The sequence below is a fragment of the Malaclemys terrapin genome, chromosome 14 (assembly GCF_027887155.1).
Source record: "Malaclemys terrapin pileata isolate rMalTer1 chromosome 14, rMalTer1.hap1, whole genome shotgun sequence".
Lineage (NCBI taxonomy): Eukaryota > Metazoa > Chordata > Testudines > Emydidae > Malaclemys > Malaclemys terrapin.
This window is the reverse complement of record NC_071518.1, coordinates 41,166,721-41,187,125: the sequence shown is the minus strand read 5'-3', so window position 1 is coordinate 41,187,125 and position 20,405 is coordinate 41,166,721. Positions and strand designations below refer to the sequence as shown.

The window sequence follows — 20,405 nt, the reverse complement described above, 5'->3', positions numbered from 1 at the left end:
ACCTGGACCTCCCCCACTGCAACTTGAGACCATTGCTCCTTGTTCTGTCATCTGCCACCACTGAGAACAGCCGAGCTCCATCCTCTTTGGAACTCCCCTTCAGGTAGTTGAAGGCTGCTATCAAATCCCGCCTCATTCTTCTCTTCTGCAGACTAAACAATCCCAGTTCCCTCAGCCTCTCCTCATAAGTCATGTGCTCCAGACCCCTAATCATTTTTGTTGCCCTCCGCTGGACTCTTTCCAATTTTTCCACATCCTTCTTGTAGTGTGGGGCCCAAAACTGGACACAGTATTCCAGATGAGGTCTCACCAATATCGAATAAAGGGGAACGATCACGTTCCTCGATCTGCTGGCAATGCCCCTACTTATACAGCCCAAAATGCCGTTAGCCTTCTTGGCAACAAGAGCACACTGTTGACTCATATCCAGCTTCTCGTCCACTGTGACCCCTAGGTCCTTTTCTGCAGAACTGCTACCTAGCCATTCGGTCCCTAGTCTGTAGCAGTGCATGGGATTCTTCCGTCCTAAGTGCAGGACTCTGCACTTGTCCTTGTTGAACCTCATCAGGTTTTTTTTGGCCCAATCCTCTAATTTGTCTAGGGCCCTCTGTATCCGATCCCTACCCTCTAGTGTATCTACCACGCCTCCTAGTTTAGTGTCATCTGCAAACTTGCTGAGAGTGCAGTCCACACCATCCTCCAGATCATTAATAAAGATATTAAACAAGACCGGCCCCAGGACCGACCCTTGGGGCACTCCACTTGAAACCGGCTGCCAACTAGAAATGGAGCCATTGATCACTACCCGTTGAGCCCGACGATCTAGCCAGCTTTCTATCCACCTTACAGTCCATTCATCTAGCCCATACTTCTTTAACTTGGCGGCAAGAATACTGTGGGAGACAGTATCAAAAGCTTTGCTAAAGTCAAGGAATAACACATCCACTGCTTTCCCCTCATCCACAGAGCCAGTTATCTCATCATAGAAGGCAATTAGGTTAGTCAGGCACGACTTCCCCTTCGTGAATCCATGCTGACTGTTCCTGATCACTTTCCTCTCCTCTAAATGTTTCATAATTGATTCCTTGAGGACCTGCTCCATGATTTTTCCAGGTACTGAGGTGAGGCTGACTGGCCTGTAGTTCCCCGGATCCTCCTTCTTCCCTTTTTTAAAGATGGGCACTACATTAGCCTTTTTCCAGTCATCCGGGACCTCCCCCGATCACCATGAGTTTTCAAAAATAATGGCTAATGGCTCTGCAATCTCACCCGCCAACTCCTTTAGCACCCTCGGATGCAGCGCATCCGGCCCCATGGACTTGTGCACGTCCAGTTTTTCTAAATAGTCCCGAACCACTTCTTTCTCCACAGAGGGTTGGTCACCTTCTCCCCAGGCTGTACTGCCCAGTGCAGCAATCTGGGAGCTGACCTTGTGCGTGAAGACAGAGGCAAAAAAATAATTGAGTACATTAGCTTTTTCCACATCCAAGGTCACTAGGTTGCCTCCCTCATTCAGTAAGGGGCCCACACTTTCCTTGATTTTCTTCTTCTTGCTAACATACCTGAAGAAACCCTTCTTGTTACTATTAACATCTCTTGCTAACTGCAACTCCAAGTGTGATTTGGCCTTCCTGATTTCACTCCTGCACGCCTGAGCAATATTTTTATACTCCTCCCTGGTCATTTGTCCAATCTTCCACTTCTTATAAGCTTCTTTTTTGCGTTTAAGATCAGCAAGGATTTCACTGTTTAGCCAAGCTGGTCGCCTGCCATATTTACTATTCTTTCTACACATCGGGATGGTTTGTTCCTGCAACCTCAATAAGGATTCTTTAAAATACAGCCAGCTCTCCTGGACCCCTTTGCCCTTCATGTTATTCTCTCAGGGGATCCTGCTCATCTGTTCCCTGAGGGAGTCAAAGTCTGCTTTTCTGAAGTCCAGGGTCCGTATTCTGCTGCTCTCCTTTCTTCCTTGTGTCAGGATCTTGGGTCCTGTTAGAATCCAAACAGTCCAGAGACACAGGATCTTTCTTTGAATCGTATTTATAGTCTCTTCACACAGAAAGCAAGCTGAGAGTGTTTCTATTAACATGGCCTTTTCCTTTGATGATGGTGAGTGAGGAAAGCACTTAGACCTTTGACCTCTGACTATATATATATATATATATATATATATATATATATATATATATATATATATATATATATATATATATATATATATAATGACCACTTGCTGTGAAATTAGCATTTTTGTTAATTTATAATAGCAAGTCCTTCATTAACTTTTCACAAGATTTCTTTGATGGGTAATTTAGTTACAAGAGTGTTTACCATGTGAATGTTTGCTATTACATTATGACAGGAACAGATAAGCACAAACAATACCAGTAGCATTCCACTAGTTTTCATGAAGTTTAAAACATCTGAATACACACTTATATATCTAACCATTACTTTGAGCTACACAAGTGAATTAACCTAAATACACCCTAGCAAGCCAGGGTCACACTGGGCTTAGATGGGACTGACCCAGTCTGGCAATTCCTATGTTTTGTTTATTGAAAATTGGATCTTCTTCACAGGCCGTGAGACCCGGCTCCCCCTGCGCATCAAAGGGGAAGGGATGGGTCCCAAGCTGCTCTTCAGCTTCGACCAGCTAGATATTGGAAAGGTCTTTGTTGGGTCAACACACAGTTATGAGGTAAGCAGATAGAGCAGTGCTGATAGGCCCATGGCATGTGAACTACAGAGTCTGACTGCTTCCTATACAGCCAAAGGTGAGCTAATCCTATAGAGTATGGAGACTCCTGAACCCCAGAGCTTTTGGTAACTGGGTCATTTTGATTTGAGAGTGGCTGGGTGTCCTGAGCGCAAGCTCAGAATGAGCAAACCCTGGGCTTCATCTACCTTTGAATGGTGTGTATGTTCCCACTGCTTACTTCTAGGGGCACATTTCTCCTCGCTGTATCCTTAGTGCAGGGTTTCTACGTCTGATGTGTTTTATGGCTTGAGCAGCACTTTATGCACTAAAATAGCATAAGGAGATAGCTAATCCTCTGCAAAAAGACTCCGGTGACTTCAGTAGACTTTGGTTCAGGCCTTAAATGCAATGCACCTTTGTGCTATGGCTGTTAAGAAGACACAGTGTCCAGGTCTACACTACAAAGTTTTGTTGGCCTAGCCATGTAGGTCAGGGTGTAAAAATCCATGCCTATAGATGACGTAGTTCTGCCGGCAAACTCCCCAGTGTAGATGCAGCTGTGCTGATAGAAGAGTTCTTCTGTCAGCATTGCTGATGTTGTTAGGGGAGGTGGTGGTACTATGTAGGCAGAAGAACTCCTCCTGTCAGCGTACATGGTGTCTATGCTAGAGGACTATGCTGACAGGTTTTGTACAATAGACATGGCTAGTAGCTGGAACAAGCTTGCTGCATGTGAACTCAGTTTTGTGGAAGTCCATTCAAACAACCCTCAATTCAGTACATCCTTCAGTGTCCTGAGGTTAAGGGAAATGCCACTTGATCTATTGACTGCAAATTACCACTTGCAAATGACTCTGAATGCTGTTCATTGCCCATCAATCTCTTCCCACCCCTTGCTCTCTTTGCATTGAAGACTTTAGGAATCAATCTGAAAGAGTTAAGAGTTTCTGCAAGTGAAGCAAATATTAGCAATGGCATCAAATATGAGCAAAAATGAAAAACACAGCAACCTAAAGAGGTATTAAATGAGGCAATGCATCATGTTGGACATTTTTGAAAGCCGTGCTGTGGCGGGGAAGGACATGCTTAAGGTGTTCCTTCACAGAAATATTTTGTACTCTGTGCATTTTTAATGCTGATGCCTTATTGCTTCTCTCTATATCAATTATTATTTTCCTTACCTGAGACAAATTTAAACAACTAGATGTTGCCCTTAGTCAGTGTTGTTCTTGGCAGCTACACAGTGAGTAAACTTCAACTTAGGGGTAGCTTATATTAGGACCTGGTGTAACTAAGCAGTAAAATACATGAGAGTGTGTGTGATTATTTTTATTCTTTCCTCAATGAGGAAGAGGAGGGTGTGCAACTATTCTTTGCGGCAATACCAGAATTTTAAAAAACAAGTCACATTTTCATGCTTCTCCCTCAGTTTCTTTGCTAGATTCTACAAGGACAAAAGGGAGCGAGAGATTGTAAAACAGATTAAATGTGTCTGTGGAAATGGCAGGAAGTCACCCTGCAGCACTGAAGAAATTTATAATTTTGCCTAAGGCAAAATGTATCAGTGAAACAATGTGTTTGATAGTAGTGGGGACTTTTTGACCAGTATAAAGGGTATGATCTGGAGAGAAGCTGAGGCCTGCATCTCTTATTCAAGACAATGGGATTTGTGGGTGCCCAGCAATTTACAGAATCCAGCCCCAAACTTACAATGTGTCACAAACAATTGGGAAAGTCTTAGATTGTGCTTGTGAATATTTATGAGATTAAAATTGTTTGGAACAGGTCGTGCTGGTATTTGCCCTCCTTGTTCACTGGTCTTTATAGTTTAGCTAAGACAGAGCTGATCCAACAAGATAAAGGAAAATAAAAAAGGTCTGTATTGAACCAATACTTTTGGATACTTCTGAAATTAGCAATACCTGGGTTTCTGAGCACTACTTAGCTTTATACAATAAACAGCAGATGCCCTCGTCACATAAAAAGAAAGGTGTCCAGCAAAATAAGATAAGTAGGTTAATAAAAATGAACTCATAATATTTTGCATTTCTGTACTATAGAAGCTTTCACCTGAGGACCCCAAAGTGCTTTTCAAAGAAGGGATAAACAACCATTTAATAAATACAAGACTAGTCCCCAGAAAAGGATGTCTGAAAAATGTGTCTATCTAGCTATCTAATCATGACAAGGTCATATTTTTTCTATTTGCAATCTGGTTTATGCTCCCAGTTCTAAACAAATACAGTGGGCATTATCAGTCTGATAACCCAGTCCACCCAAGCCTGGAAGGTGCCAGGTTCCCTCAGCTTACTGGCTACAGGGGGAGTGGAATGCATTCAGCATGTTGCAGGATTGGCACCATCGGGAGCAATATGATTGTATGATGTTTCGTCAGAAACAATGTGACTGTTCTTTGCTGCTCTTGGGGACTTTTCTGAAAGCCCAGATATCTGTGTTCAGTATCTATCTTGTACTGCACATTCAGTTACAGTGGAGGATATTCTGCTCTCAATTGCACTAGTGTAAATTCAGAGCAACTCTCTGGATTTATTTGGAACTATTGCAGATTTAATTGAGTGCGTAATTTAGCCCAGTGTATTTCCCTTGGCTTCCGACAGGCAGCGTCTTGTCACTTTTCCCTTTTCAGATGTTAATCATTTAATTAGAAAACAAATCAATTCAATCTGTGAGGAGTAAAGGTTCCTTGTATATTTCCATTCCTTCCCTTTTACTGCTGCAGGCAATCCTGTGTAACAAAGGAGCCATTGATGCCCTCTTTAACTTGATTCCTCCATCTACTGCACTGGGCGCCTGTTTTACCCTTGACCCCAAAGAAGGCATCATTCTGCCAGGTGGACTTCAAGCCATCCAGATCTCCTTCAGTTCCACCATCCTGGGGGAGTTCACAGAGGAGTTTAAATTCAGTGTGAACGGAGCCCCCGAGCCTGTGAACTTAACTATTAGGTAAGCTGGTCTATAATGAGTATTCATTAATAATTGGCATTTCTGTAGCATCTTTCATCTTAGGACAGTTTTGATCCTCAGCACCCCTGTGAGGTAGAGTATGAATCCTCATTTTACATCTGGAGATACTGAGAAGAGCAGAGATTTGTCCAAGGTCACATCTTAAGGAACCAGTGTCAGAGCCAAGACTAGAACCCATGATTCCTTATCCCCTGCTCTAACCATTTAGACTCCATTGTCTCCCGGCTGTGTGCAGCATTCATATGGTGAAATGTAATGCTCTGTGAGAGGGGAAAAGTTCCTGCAAGCAAGGACCCCAGTCTCCTTCATTTTCTGCTCATAACTAAACCAGGAAGTTACTGGTCCTCAATAAACCAGCAATAGCTGGGGCTTCCTTAAAGATCAGGCCAATCAGTATTTTTGATTTCAGAATAATCTGTTTGCATAGACTTCTGCAATGTGATAACTCCCTTCTGAGACCATTACCTGGCCTCATGCAGAGAGCTGCAAAAAGGGTACTAGTGCTTTCAGTAGGATTGCTCATTCTGGAGAACTGCTTGAGGGAGGATTGTACAGGAAATAGTCTGGCCAGCGAGAACTGGGGTAGCTCATAAACTCTTAGATTTCTAATAGTTGCAAGGCCTGTTCCGTTGGAAGTTCACAGTGTCCCAGCTGTAGTTCTGCAGGGGTTAGGAGATGGAAGAACTTAAATCCTTAGTCGTCAGGGTAATAACACAGGCTACTGCTCAGACCTTATCAAACGGAGTCATTGTGCCATCTCAAGACTCCTTGGGTGTCAGATAGGCAAGTTTCCAATTCTGGAGCAACCTAAACTTTGGTGGGCTTAATTCACTGGGGAAAGTAACAGATAGTCTGATCCTTCAATGTGCTGAGTGCCTCGGCCCCCATTCAAATAGATGAGGATCATTTGAAGGACTGGACCTGCAGCCAGGGAAACCAGAGAACTCTACGCAGTGAGGTTCTGGCAGCTGCCAGTGCTGCAGAGTGGGCTCTGGGATGGTCTGTTCTTTCAATATGTTGTTAATGATTCATACAGAAGCACAGCAACGTCTACCGTGCTCTAGTATTGGCAATGATTGTGGTATTTCCTGTTCTTAGCATAGCAAGGGCTGTGGTAATCCATAAACCTCAGCCAAAGAAACGTTGATTTATAAGATCATTAATTTTGCAGATAGCACTAATATAGGGGGAGAGGTGCAGATTCAGAGAAGAATAATCTTCACAGTCTGAATGAATGAGCTCAGTGGTGGAGTATGAAATTTAAGGGCCGATTCTGCTACCCTCTCCAGCCCCTGTAGGCCGCTCTGGTTGTGTAGAGGGGCCTTACATGAGCTACAGGAAGCTGGGGAGCAGGTGGGAATGTTTTGCAGTCACATTTTTCCTCCCCCAAACTGGTTATGGTATGTCTTTGCAAGAACCGGGAGTGTTTTTGCCTTCTAGCAAGAAATAACACTTTAAACGTGTACCTAGGATGGAGTTGACAGAGTTGGCATCAAATACTTCCTGTCATGAGGGACCCATAGTTGCACCTGCTTCCCCTCAGTACATAGCTATGTAACTACAATATCTGGTGAAAGGGGTGGTTAAAGTGGGCAGCCATCTTTCCTAAGTGGACTAGGTCATTCATTTGACTTGATGTATGTTTGCTCATATTGCACTTTAACTCAATCACTTACCATCCTAACTTCCTTTGTCTCCAGAATACTGGAGCATGCTGTTTACTCCTGCTTCCTAGACTCCCGTTACTTTCAGTGTGGCTGCTGCCCCTTCATGTTGCTGGAGCAACCCCCTTCAGGGTCAAAAATGACCTTCTAGCTAAATCAAAGGGTCACTCCTTTAAATTAATTCTTTATAATCTGTCTGCTTCCTTAAATAGTCACTCCCTCCTCCATTTTATTTCCCCTCTTGGCTCGCTTCACTCTTTGATCTCTTCTGGTTCACTTCCTATTTCGATAATTGTTCCTTCAGCATCTCATTTAATGGCTACTCATAGACTTTAAGGTCAGAAGGGACCATTATGATCATCTAGTCTGACCTCCTGCACAACGCAGGCCACAGAATCTCACCCACCCACTCCTGTAACAAACCCCTAACCTATGTCTGACTTATTGAAGTCCTCAAATCATGGTTTAAAGACCTCAAGGGGCAGAGAATCCTCCAGCAAGTGACCTGTGCCCCATGCTGCAGAGGAAGGCGAAAAACCTCCAGGACCTCTGCCAATCTGCCCTGGAGGAAAATTCCTTCCTGACCCCAAACATGGCGATCAGCTAAACCCCAAGCATGTGGGCAAGACTCACCAGCCATCACCCAGGAGAGAATTCTCTGTAGTAACTCAGATCCCACCCCATCTAACATCCCATCACAGGCCATTGGGCATATTTACCGCTAGTAGTCAAAGACCAATCTCATCATACCATCCCCTCCATAAGCTTATCAAGCTTAGTCTTAAAGCCAGATGTGTCTTTTGTCCCCACTACTCCCCTTGGAAGGCTGTCCCAGAACTTCACTCCTCTGATGGTTAGAAACCTTCGTCTAATTTCAAGTCTAAACTTCCTAATGTCCAGTTTATATCCATTTGTTCTTGTATTCACATTGGTACTGAGCTTAAATAATTCCTCTCCCTCCCTGATATTTATCCCTCTGATATATTTATAATGAGCAATCATATCTCCCCTCAGCCTTCTTTTGGTTAGGCTAAACAAGCCAAGCTCTTTGAGTCTCCTTTCATAAGACAGGTTTTCCATTCCTCGGATCATCCTAGTAGCCCTTCTCTGCACCTGTTCCAGTTTGAATTCATCCTTCTTAAACGTGGGAGACCAGAACTGCACACAATATTCCAGATGAGGTCTCACCAGTGCCTTGTATAATGGTACTAACACTCCTTATCGTTACTGGAAATATCTCGCCTGATGCATCCCAAGACCACATTAGCTTTTTTAATGGCCATATCACATTGGCGGCTCATAGTCATCCTGTGATCAACCAATACTCCGAGGTCCATCTCCTCCTCTGTTACTTCCAACTGATGTGTCCCCTATTTATAACCAAAATTCTTGTTATTAATCCCTAAATGCATGACCTTGCGCTTTTCACTATTAAATTTCATCCTATTACTATTACTCCAGTTACAAGGTCATCCAGATCTTCCTGTATGATTTCCCGGTCCTTCTCTGTATTAGCAATACCTTCCAGCTTCGTGTCATCCGCAAACTTTATTAGCACATTCCCACTTTTTGTGCCGAGGTCAGTAATAAAAAGATTAAATAAGATTGGTCCCAAAACCGATCCCTGAGGAACTCCACTAGTAACCTCCTTCCAGCCTGACAATTCATCTTTCAGTATGACCCTTTGTAGTCTCCCTTTAACCAGTTCCTTATCCACCTTTCAATTTTCATATTGATCCCCATCTTTTCCAATTTAGCTAATAATTCCCCATGTGGAATCGTATCAAATGCCTGACTGAAATCGAGGTAAATTAGATCCACTGCGTTTCCTTTGTCTAAAAAATCTGTTACCTTCTCAAAGAAGGAGATCAGGTTGGTTTGGCATGATCTACCTTTTGTAAAACCATGTTGTATTTTGTCCAAATTACCATTGACCTCAATGTCCTTAACTACTTTCTCCTTCAAAAATTTTTTCCAAGACCTTGCATACTACAGATGTCAAACTAACAGGCCTGTAGTAACTCGGATCACTTTTTTCCCCTTTCTTAAAAATAGGAACTATGTTAGCAATTTTCCAGTCGTATGGTACAACCCCTGAGTTTACTTATTCATTAAAAATTCTTGCTAATGGGCTTGCAACTTCATGTGCCAGTTCCTTTAATATTCTTGGATGAAGATTATCTGGGCCCCCCGATTTAGTCCCATTAAGCTGTTTGAGTTTGGCTTCTACCTCGGATGTGGTAATATCTACCTCCATATCCTCATTCCCATTTGTCATCCTACCATTATCCCTAAGCGCCTCATTAAAGACTGAGGCAAAGTATTTGTTTAGATATTGGGCCATGCCTAGATTATCCTTAACCTCCACTCCATCCTCAGGGTTAGTGGTCCCACTTCTTCTTTGTTTTCTTCTTATTTATATGGCTATAGAACCTTTTACTATTGGTTTTAATTTCCTTTGCAAGGTCCAACTCTACATGGCTTTTGGCCTTTCTCACTTTGTCCCTACATGTTCTGACCTCAATAAGGTAGCTTTCCTTGCTAATCCCTCCCATCTTCCACTCCTTGTAGGCTTTCTGCTTTTTCTTAATCACCTCTCTGAGATGCTTGCTCATCCAGCTTGGTCTACCACTCCCACCTATGAATTTTTTCCCCTTTCTTGGGATGCAGGCTTCTGCTAGTTTCTGCAACTTTGACTTGAAGTAATTCCAGGCCTCCTCCGCCTTTAGATCCACAAGTTCTTCAGTCCAATCCACTTCCCTAACTAATTTCTGTGGGGAGATCTGTTATGCTGATTGCCCTTACACAGAGCAGTACAGGCCTAAGCCTGAGCAAGACTGAACAACACAGTTTTCTGCCAAACTCCATCAAGGGTAATGGCCAGAGGAGGGAGGGGGAAGGAACAATGCAAACTGCTTTAGCAATATAATAACCGCAAGTTTATGAAATACATCAAGAAATTGCTTTTGCAAAGAGCTGATCACTCTTGCAGTTGTAGCTATCTTCAAACTTTCCGATTCCAGCTATCTGCAATATTATCCAATCATAGATCGTCTTTAGGCGTCCCATGGTAACCCCCCTTAACCCTTAACCGAACCCCCCCGGAAAATAACATGTGCCTTGCCGAGAAATGTACCCAAACTGGTGCCAAGTACCACCCCTAGGGAAAACCACCAAGCGCCCCTCTACCCAAATAAACACCCAACTCTTGGGAAATAATGAGGAGGGTACCGGGTGGAGGAGGGGAGGGGGCTGACCCAAACCCCAATTTCTTAACTCATGATGTATTGTTTGTACTTTGCTTGCGGTTTAATGAAATAAAAACCCGCCTGCGAGCGGTCCTCGGGGTGTCAGTCTTCGGACTGCACCCCAGTGCACTGGTATGTATGTCAATAAACTGGCCTCAGGCTTGAGTCTTTGAACTAAAATCACTCCGTGGGTGTCTTTGACCACAACATTTCCTTAATTCTTTAAAGTTAGCCCTTTTGAAATCAAAAACCCTAGTCCCAGATCTATTTTTGTTTATTCTTCCATCTAGTTTGAACTGAATTAGCTCATGATCACTCAAACCAAGGTTGTCCCGTACAACCATTTCTTCTATGAGGTCCTCACTACTCACCAAAACCAAATCTAAAATGGCATCCCCTCTTGTTGGTTTTTCAACTACTTGGTGAAGGAATCCATCAGCTATCGCATCCAGGAAAATCTGAGCCCTATTATTATTACTAGCACTTGTCCTCCAGTCTATATCTGGGAAGTTAAAGTCTCCCATGAATACACAATTCCCATTAGTGTTTACTTCATTAAAAACATTAACGAGGTCTCCATCCATATCCAAATCGGATCCCGGCCGTCTGTGGCACACCCCAAGCAGTATCTCAGGGGAGGCTCTAGTAGCTTTCTTTCCCAATGTGATTTTGCCCAGACCGACTCTGTCTTATCCATTCCATCCCTTCTTATTTCTTTACAGTCTACCTCATCATTGATATACAATGCTGCTCCACCACCTTTGCCTTTATTTCTGTCTTTCCTAAACAGCACATAGCCTTCAATACCTGTACTCCAGTCATGACTACTATTCCACCATGTTTCTGTTATTCCTATAATATCTGGTTTCACTTCCTGCACCAGTAGCTCTAGTTCCTCCGTTTTGTTACCTAGGCTCCTCGCATTAGTGTACAAACATCTTAATTTTTGCCGTTTGGCTTCACTGACATCCTTTACCCGATTAGGCACAGACATTCTACCACCAGTATCACCTATTAGACTGGTATCTACACTAAACTTCCTCCTTATGTCCATTCTCATACCCACGGCTGTATCCTTTCTTACTTTGTTTTCATCCCTCTCAATGTTAAATTCCGGCGTGGAAATTACCTGGACATCTCCCAACCATCTCCCCCAAATTCCTAGTTTAAAGCTCTCTTAATCAGTTGTGCCAGCCTCCATACTAGAAGTCTATTTCCCTCCTTACTCAGGTGAAGTCCATCCCGAGAGAACAGTCCTCTATCCATGAATGCTTCCCAGTGGCCATACATCCCAAAGCCCTCCTTATAGCACCACTGCCTGAGCCATTTGTTGATCGCCATAATCTTGTCACACCTTTGTTGCCCTTCTCTAGGAACAGGCAGAATCCCACTGAAGATCACCTGAGCCTCGATTTCCTTAAGCTTCTTCCTCAGCCTGGCATAGTCTCCCTTGATACGTTCCAGCGAGAATCTAGCCATATCATTTGTTCCCACATGAAGGACAATCAGCAGATTCTTTCCCGCTCCCGTTAGGATCCTTTTCAGCCTCAGGTCCACATCCTGTATCTTAGCACGCTTCTGTTCTCTGGATCAGCTCTAGTTACAGGCCTGTCTATTCCTCTCAGTAAGGAGTCTCCAATCACGTAGACCTGCCTTTTCCTGGTGATGGTGCGATTCTCCGGTCTATCCCCTGTTCCCTCTGGCTGCAAGTCCTCTCGATTTCTATTGTCCCTTGCAATCCTCCGCAACCCATCCCGTATCCTCCTGGGGCTCATATTTGGTGTTGTTATCTCCATTGATTCTTCCCCTCTTCCTATAGGACTAGCTGCTCTTCTCTTCTTCCTTGTCCTCTCGCCTTCAGCAACCACCTGCTGTGCCCCTTCTTCATTTTCCAACTCCGCAAACCTGTTCCTGAGCTCTATTTCTCCTTCACTAGCCCGTCTTTTCCTCTACCTGGTTCTCTTAATCACATGCTTCCACTGTCCACTTTCCTCACCCAGCAGTCTCCCCTCAGAGTTCTTTGGTCCTGCTTCCATCTGCAAGTCTGAGCTTTTCCCTTCAGCCTCCTCATGTCTTTGCTCCATCATCTGCTCGAACCCACTTCTAAACTCAACCAGAGTTTCCACCTGCATCTCCAATCCTCGGATCTTTTCTTCCATCAGCTCTATCAGGCGACACTTCATGCAGATGAAACTCGTTTCAGGTACCCCCTCCAGGATCAAGTACATGTCGCAGCTTCCACATCCAGTCATCCTCATTGTGTCTTCCACTGCTGCTTCTGTATCGGTCATAGCCTTCCCTGTTAGGGAACCTGTTAGTCCGGGAAACACAAACCAAACCAAACCACCACCACCCACAGCAAAACAAACCCCCAAAGGGCACCAGAACACACTCCCTTCACTAGCCTGTCTATTCCTCTGCCTAGCTCTCTTAGTCTTCCCCGCAAACTCCCACTGAAACTCCACTGTTTACAGCTCTGTTTGCTGGCTCCTGTGCTGCTGCAGCTGTCTCATCCTCCCCTCTTTGTCTTCTGTTGATGTCCCTCAAGTTTCTGTTTTCAGCCGCTTCCTCTTCTTTCTCTGTACGCTCTCTGTGACCTCATCTGTTTCCCCGGATTCTACCATGCTTCTGAGCCAGGGACTCCTGTCTAGCCCTGATATCTCCTGTTCCACCAGTTCCATAACACAAGCTGCCTTTCTGACGTCTCCTCCTGGATATCTACCCACCATCTCGAACCTAGTTCCTCTAGATCTGGATTTCTTGGGCCAAACTCTCAGCCTCACTCCAAGCCCTTTGCATGGCTCTTATTGCAATGGTAAGGGACACTTCCCTGGCTAGCCAGGAATTCCTGACTCCCTGGTGGAGCAGAGCCAGTGCATCAGTGCTATACCTCCCACTTACTTCCCTTTTCCCACCATAAAACCAGGGTGCCTCTTCACTCTGGCTACTTACGGCTGCCAGAGTGGCTTCGTAGGTGCAGGGGGTAGCTCAGAGCAGCCCACATACATTGGGTGTTGAATTGGCTCCTGTTGGCCCCTAGAATTGGGGCAGTACAAAGATGCACCAGAGCATGAGGCAGACTCACAGAGCTTCTTACGGCTAGGTGCTGTGCTGGGTCAAGTGTGCACAGATAGAGTTGGGGAGCAGCTGACTGACTTTGCAATAATCTGGTCACCCCACTCTGATGCTCTGCACTCACGCTGAGCCCAGATCACCATTTTCTTGGTGAGCGCCAGTTGCTCTTGGGCCCAGCCAGGCTGCTGCTGCTATACTCCAGGTGTTGGTTCTACATGAAGAAACACTCCCAGTTCTCTTTTGGGTGGAGGTGCCCTGGCTGGGGGATCCTGCGGGATAAGGTATGTGGTGATGGAGGTCATGTAGGCTGGGATGAGGGCTCAGATGACTCATCCCTCACCCCCATGTCCTCTCCCTCATCCTCCACAAGGACCATCATCCCTCCACAAGGACCACCATCCCTCTAGATGGTGCGTATCTCTGGAGAGCCTCACATCTCCTGGCTGGCTGTGGCTCAAGGGGCTGCTCCTGCATGGATGTTCCTGGCTAATTAAGGATCAAGGGAGACTCTCAGAAATCCCACCCAGCACCTCCATCCATGTCTCTCCTACTAGGTGGCCCTCCACCACCAGAGCTAGCATCCCAAGGAAGCCGGGACATCTTTCATTGCCTGTGCTGCTTAGTAGTCTGACCTCCTCCTGATGAAAACTGGCCTGGCTTCTGAATTTGGCCAGATTACCTTGTCACTACAGACTCACTATTAGGAGTAGATGCAGACAACCGATCAGCAGCTGGTACGCACATCAGCTGGCACAATTTAAAAAATGCCAGTTTAGCTGCAAAATCACTATTTACATATGCAAATTTTACATTATAATATTTAAACCACATAAGCGGCAGAAATCTGCTCAGCCCCGTGCGCTCTGCCAATCGAGCGTACAGCTTTGGGAAATACCTCTGGTAACTGGCTACATAAGCACCTGTGCCCTTGCACTCATTCCTCTGTGCTGCTCCAGCAGCCAGTTCTGGTGGGTGCCTAGCCAAAGGCCTTTCAACTGTTAGCATCATTCATAACAGCTGCTCATCACCCTTCTAAGCAAGCAGTAGTTCTGATACAATGTTGTGTTGGTGCCTTCTTTCCCACAGTATTGGTGAGTCCCTGCACCCCCCAAATGAAATCAGAGAGCACCAGGCTGCCCCAGTCAATGGCTGGGTCTTTGCCCCTCTCCTCTCTTATCCTCTCCTCTGGTGAGAACATAAGATCGACCACACTGGGACAGACCAAAGGTCCATCTAGCCCAGTGTCCTGTCTTCCGACAGTGGCCAATGCCAGGTGCCCCAGAGGAAATGAACAGAACAGGTAATCATCCAGTGATCCATCCTCTGTCACTCATTCCCAGCTTCTGGCAAACAGAGGCTAGGGACACCATCCCTGCCCATCCTGGCTAATAGCCATTGATGGACCTATCCTCCATGAACTTATCCAGTTCTTTTTTTGAACGCTGTTATGGTCTCGGCCTTCACAACATCCTCTGGCAAGGAGTTCCACAGGTTGCCTGTGCATTGTGTAAAGAAATACTTCCTTTTGTTTGTTTTAAGCCTGCTGCCTATTAATTTCATTTGGTGACCCCTAGCTCTTGTGTTATGAGAAGGAGTAAATAACACTTCCTTAGTTACTTTCTCCCCACCAGTCATGATTTTATAGACCTCTAGCATATCCCCCCTTTAGTCTTCTCTTTTCCACCCGAAAAGTCCCAGTCTTATTAATCTCTCTTCATATGGAAGCCGTTCCATCCCCCTAACCATTTTTATTGCCCTTTTCTGTACTTTTTCCAATTCTAATATATCTTTTTTTGAGATGGAATGACCACATCTGCACACTGTATTAATAATAATTAATGGAGATATCCCATATCCTAGAACTGGAAGGGACCTTGAAAGGTCATAGAGTCCAGCCCCCTGCCTTCACTAGTAGGACCAAATACTGATTTGTGCCCCACATCCCTAAGTGGCCCCCTCAAGGATTGAACTCATAACCCTGGGTTTAGCAGGCCAATGCTCAAACCACCGAGCTATCCTTCCTCAAGGTGTGGCTATCCCATGGATTTATATAGAGGCAATATGATATTTTCTGTCTTATTATCTATCCCTTTCCTAATGATTCCCAACATTCTGTTCACTTTTTTGACGGCTGCTGCACATTGAGTGGATGTTTTCAGAGAACTACCCACAATGACTCCAAGATCTATTTCTTGAGTGGTAACAGCTAATTTAGACCCAATCATTTTATATGTATAATATGGGATTATGTTTTCCAATGTGCATTACTTTGCATCACCAAGCATCAACTGCTCTTGCTCTGTGATTCTTTAAGATATCACTGTTTCAAAACCTGCTGTCCTTTCTCTTGTTATGTGTGAGCTGCCCTGTTATCAGCTGTTGGCACAGAGCTCTGAGATGGCACCATGCCCAGAACTTCTGGGTAGCCAAGCAGGGTTTAACTCATTTAAGCAGAGATGCAAATGGCTGAGCCCAAAGAAAAGTAATTTCCCCCCCTTGCATGGCAAGCTTGGTCTTTGGTGACTTCCTGGTAGAATCCACAACCAGAGGCATTTTAGGGGTAGCTTTCCTCTGTGTTACGGCAAGTGTCACCAGGTAATGCTGTTATACAGTCTTCCCAGTTCTTCTTCTTGGCCTGTGAGCAAATGTTCAATATTGGGAGCATGTGCAGTGGTTTTAGTTTTTGTTATGGAAGATTCTGTGTAGAGGCAGTGCTCCTTGCACAGGGAGCTGTGCAAGCAGCAGGAGAGTTTGCTGTCTGCCGTGAGCTCTGACTAGAGTCCATTCTTAAGGCAGAACTGCTTCCTGTGAACATTGTTTCTGGGCCGAGATTCCTGAAAGAGGGGATTGACTGCTTGTGTTCCAGGACTGAACAAATTTCAGTCAGAATGTACCCAATCCCCAAGTCACTAATTTCTCCTCTACTGGGAAGTCAACCTGCAAGTTCCTGGACATCTGCTCCAGATCAATAGAAGGGTGAAGCTGGTATCAGAAGGGACACTGGTGTCGAAAAAAGGGGGAATCATATGCACTGCCCACACAATGAATACAAATTCCCTCCAGCAGGACACTGGAAACCACCCGATCACCCTCTTACAATGGCAGCAAACACAGCCTGGCTGCAGGCACAATCCTGAGAACAAACTTTGAAGGCACAGGGCAAGGACTGTGGTCCCTTTATTCAGTCTAGAAAGGCAGAGATCTCAGTTCTTTGCACCAGCAAGGTAGTACACATGAAATACCAGTTTAGCATTGTGCAGCTCCAGTCACTAGTTTCAGTGGAGTCTGCAAATGTCCTGGCTGTGGGGTTGGGGGATGAAAGAAGGGTATGAGTGAGAGGGAGAGGAGAAGTAAGAAAGTGAACTGGCATCAGAGCAGTTCAGATTGCTGGCAGCTTAATTCAGATATGCATTGGTCATTGTTTTAATTGTCAACCAGTGTGTATGTGGCTAATTGGCATATTTCTCCTTTAGCCACAACTCCAGTACAGCAACCACGTTCTTTAGTGCTATCTCACTTGCATTTGGGATGCTGACAGGTGTCTTGAGCTCCCTGGATCCGTGCCTCAGAATCCTGCAAGTTCATTGGTTGCTTGGGCCAATATTCATCAAGTGAAAGACAAACCTTATCCATCAGAAAACACCTATTACAGCTCAGAAACATTGCTGGTATTTTGAAGAACATCAAGCTAGTGAAGCTATGGTCTGGAACCCTGGCTACAGTAGCATCACTGGATTGAGTTTTAGGGTGTCTGGCACTTGCAGTGCATTGAGAAAAGGGCATATACAAGTGAAACTGTTATATTCCAGGTCCTTGCCAAGGGCGGGGTTGGAAACCTGACTTTCCAAATCATTTCACTTGATCCCAACTTCCCTCCCTCGCAGAAAGAGTTTGACTTAACCGGTCAGATTGATAAATAGGACTAAATAGAGTCAGCCTTCCTCAGTTTCCATTTATTCATCACTTCACCTACGCTGCCTAGTTTCCACACTGATGCCTTGCTAAGCACAGGTGGGAGGTGTATTGATTTGACACTGGTGAATTTAAGACCAACATTCCCCTAGTTGCACTGCTAACTGTAGCAGCAGCTAAAAGCTATGGACTCTTTCTTGCTAACCAGAATGACACTTCCTCCTTCTGTGTCTTTTTCCTCCCAGGGGCTGTGTCATTGGACCAACGTTTCATTTCAACGTACCATCCCTAAATTTTGGCAATGTCTCTTTCGGTGAGTATATTGTTCTTAGTTGCCAGTTGTAGGTGCGGTCTACTGCAATATTAAAATGAAACATTTTCATGCAAGAGCATCCACTGCATGAGATCCTTTGCATAAGGCTTTGGGGTACTGAACCAAGCTTTGTTTCGTAGAGTCAGCTGATTTGTAAGATTAATACATAATGGAAGTATTCCACATTGCAAAACAAGCATGGAGAGCTCTTTGCTGATGGAGCAAGGTACCTGGGAGACAATCCTGATAATTGCATCTGGAAGGATCCAAATTTCCCACCCTGCATTTGGGCAGCTTTTAGTCACAAACACATGCAAATTAATGAGACAAAGTTCTTGAAAAGAAACTAGAATGTATTGGACTTTGTCAGGAATGATGGGATACGTTCAGCACCATCTAAAAGGAGCAGGAGTTTAACACCTCTTAAAGTTTTTGAATGGTGAGAGAAAACTAGGAGTTCTCAGGTTACATCACATTATATTATGTGCCATAGAATGTCCAAAGTCAGAGTTTGATGGTAAGTAGTGATATGAGCTCTTTGTATTTCATCTCTCATGTGGAGATGTCAAATAGGAGGAAGCAACCAGTGTAGCTAGTATCAATATTATACAGTATCCACCAATGTTGTTGTTTTTTTAACGTAGACCTTGGCAGTAGCGTGGCTAGAAATGGTTTGGTCTAAGAAGGAGAAAGGGATGGGAAGGTGGAGTTAATTGTTCTCTGTACATCTCAGAGAGAGATGTTAGTCATATCACTAACCTGTACCTGTCCTGGGCAATTATTTGAAATCCAAGGCAAAGACATTACTTCTTCCACTGTCCTTTAGTGTGAGAAGTTAATTCATCCTGTGTGGACATCTCGCTATTGCCTACCTGCTAATATGCCCACTCAATAGCTCTGTGGTAGGCATTGATATCCTAGATTCTGGTTTCTCCTCCATTGAAAGCATGGCATTGCTGACATACTCTTGTGTCCGTGCATTCAGAACATCTCCATTGAAATGTAGATTCTGACTCTCCATCTCAGCCTTACAAAAGCCTTTTCACAGGGATGATCTAAAGTTTAAATGTGAAATCAATTGTGGATTGATTGAAGGCACATTATCATTCTTGCCTAGAGCGTCTGTGTTTTCATGCTGTCCATGGATTCTTTAAGAAAACTAATTACCGTTTCTGAGCACTTTCTTCCTTTCCATGCGTCACCATACTGTCTTTTACTGTTGTTTCCTTTTGAATAAAAAAATAAAATCACTCCAGACAGCTCATATTGGGGGGAAAAAAAGGAATAGGTGCAAAAACAATTAGGTAATGTGAGTTTCATTTCCTTTAATCTGATTTCATTAATGAGGCTCTGTCATCAGTAAGAGAGAGACTTTCGTATCCTTGCTCCTTTTAAAATATACTATTAACTATTGCCATTGTCTGGCGACTTCAGCCAGTTTTGGAATTCTAGATAGTGTACATGTATCCTCCAAACTGATCTCCAACCTCTTTGCTAAATAAATTCCACAGAAGATTTCCATAGTGCTGGCCTGAGACAGGAGTTTATCACTGTAGGACTTGGGTAAATGACATCTGCATCTCCAAGTGGTTTCTTTCCATAGCCCTGGTCTACACTACGAGTTTAGGTCAAATTCAGCAGCGTTAGATCGATTTAATCCTGCACCCATCCACACGACGAAGCCATTTTTGACTTAAAGGGCTCTTAAAATCGATTTCTGTACTCCTCCCCGACGAGGGGATTAGCACTGTAATTGACATCGCCGGGTCGAATTTGGGGTAGTGTGGACGCAATTCAACAGTATTGGCCTCTGGGAGCTATCCCAGAGTGCTCCATTGTGACCACTCTGGACAGCACTTTCAACTCAGATGCACTAGCCAGGTACACAGCAAAAGCCCCGCGAACTTTTGAATTTCATTTCCTATTTAGCCAGCATGGCGAGCTCATCAGCACAGGTGACCATGCAGTCCCAGAATCACAAAAGAGCTCCAGCATGGACCGAATGGGAGGTACTGGATCTGATCGCTGTTTGGGGAGACGAATCTGTGCTATCAGAACTCTGTTCCAAAAGACGAAATGCCAAAATATTTGAAAAAATCTCCAAGGGCATGATGGACAGAGGCTACAACAGGGACCCACAGCAGTGCCGCGTGAAAATTAAGGAGCTCAGGCAAGCCTACCAAAAAAAACAAAGAGGCAAACGGTTGCTCCGGGTCAGAGCCCCAGACATGCCGCTTCTATGATGAGCTGCATGCAGTTCTAGAGGGGGCCCCTACCACTACCCCACCCCTGTCCGTGGACACCTGCAAGGGGGGAGTCTCATACAACAGGGATGAGGATTTTGGGGACGAGGAAGATGAGGAGGTGTAGGAGGATGAGGGTAGTGCACAGCACGCAAGCGGAGAAACCATTCTCCCCGACAACCAGGAACTGTTTATCACCCTGGAGCCAATACCCTCCCAACCTTCCCAAGGCAGACTCATGGACCATGAAGCCAGAGAAGG

The 20,405-nt window shown here is 44.7% G+C and overlaps 1 protein-coding gene across 1 annotated transcript in view; it reads left to right on the top strand.

The window, feature by feature from the left end:
* HYDIN (HYDIN axonemal central pair apparatus protein) overlaps positions 1-20,405 on the top strand; it is a 376,996-nt gene that overhangs the window by 100,527 nt on the left and 256,064 nt on the right. The window contains exons 10-12 of the mRNA XM_054049428.1: positions 2,586-2,704; positions 5,445-5,668; positions 17,834-17,901. Coding sequence (XP_053905403.1) covers positions 2,586-2,704; positions 5,445-5,668; positions 17,834-17,901 — 411 coding nt within the window. The remainder of the gene's footprint in view (positions 1-2,585; positions 2,705-5,444; positions 5,669-17,833; positions 17,902-20,405) is intronic.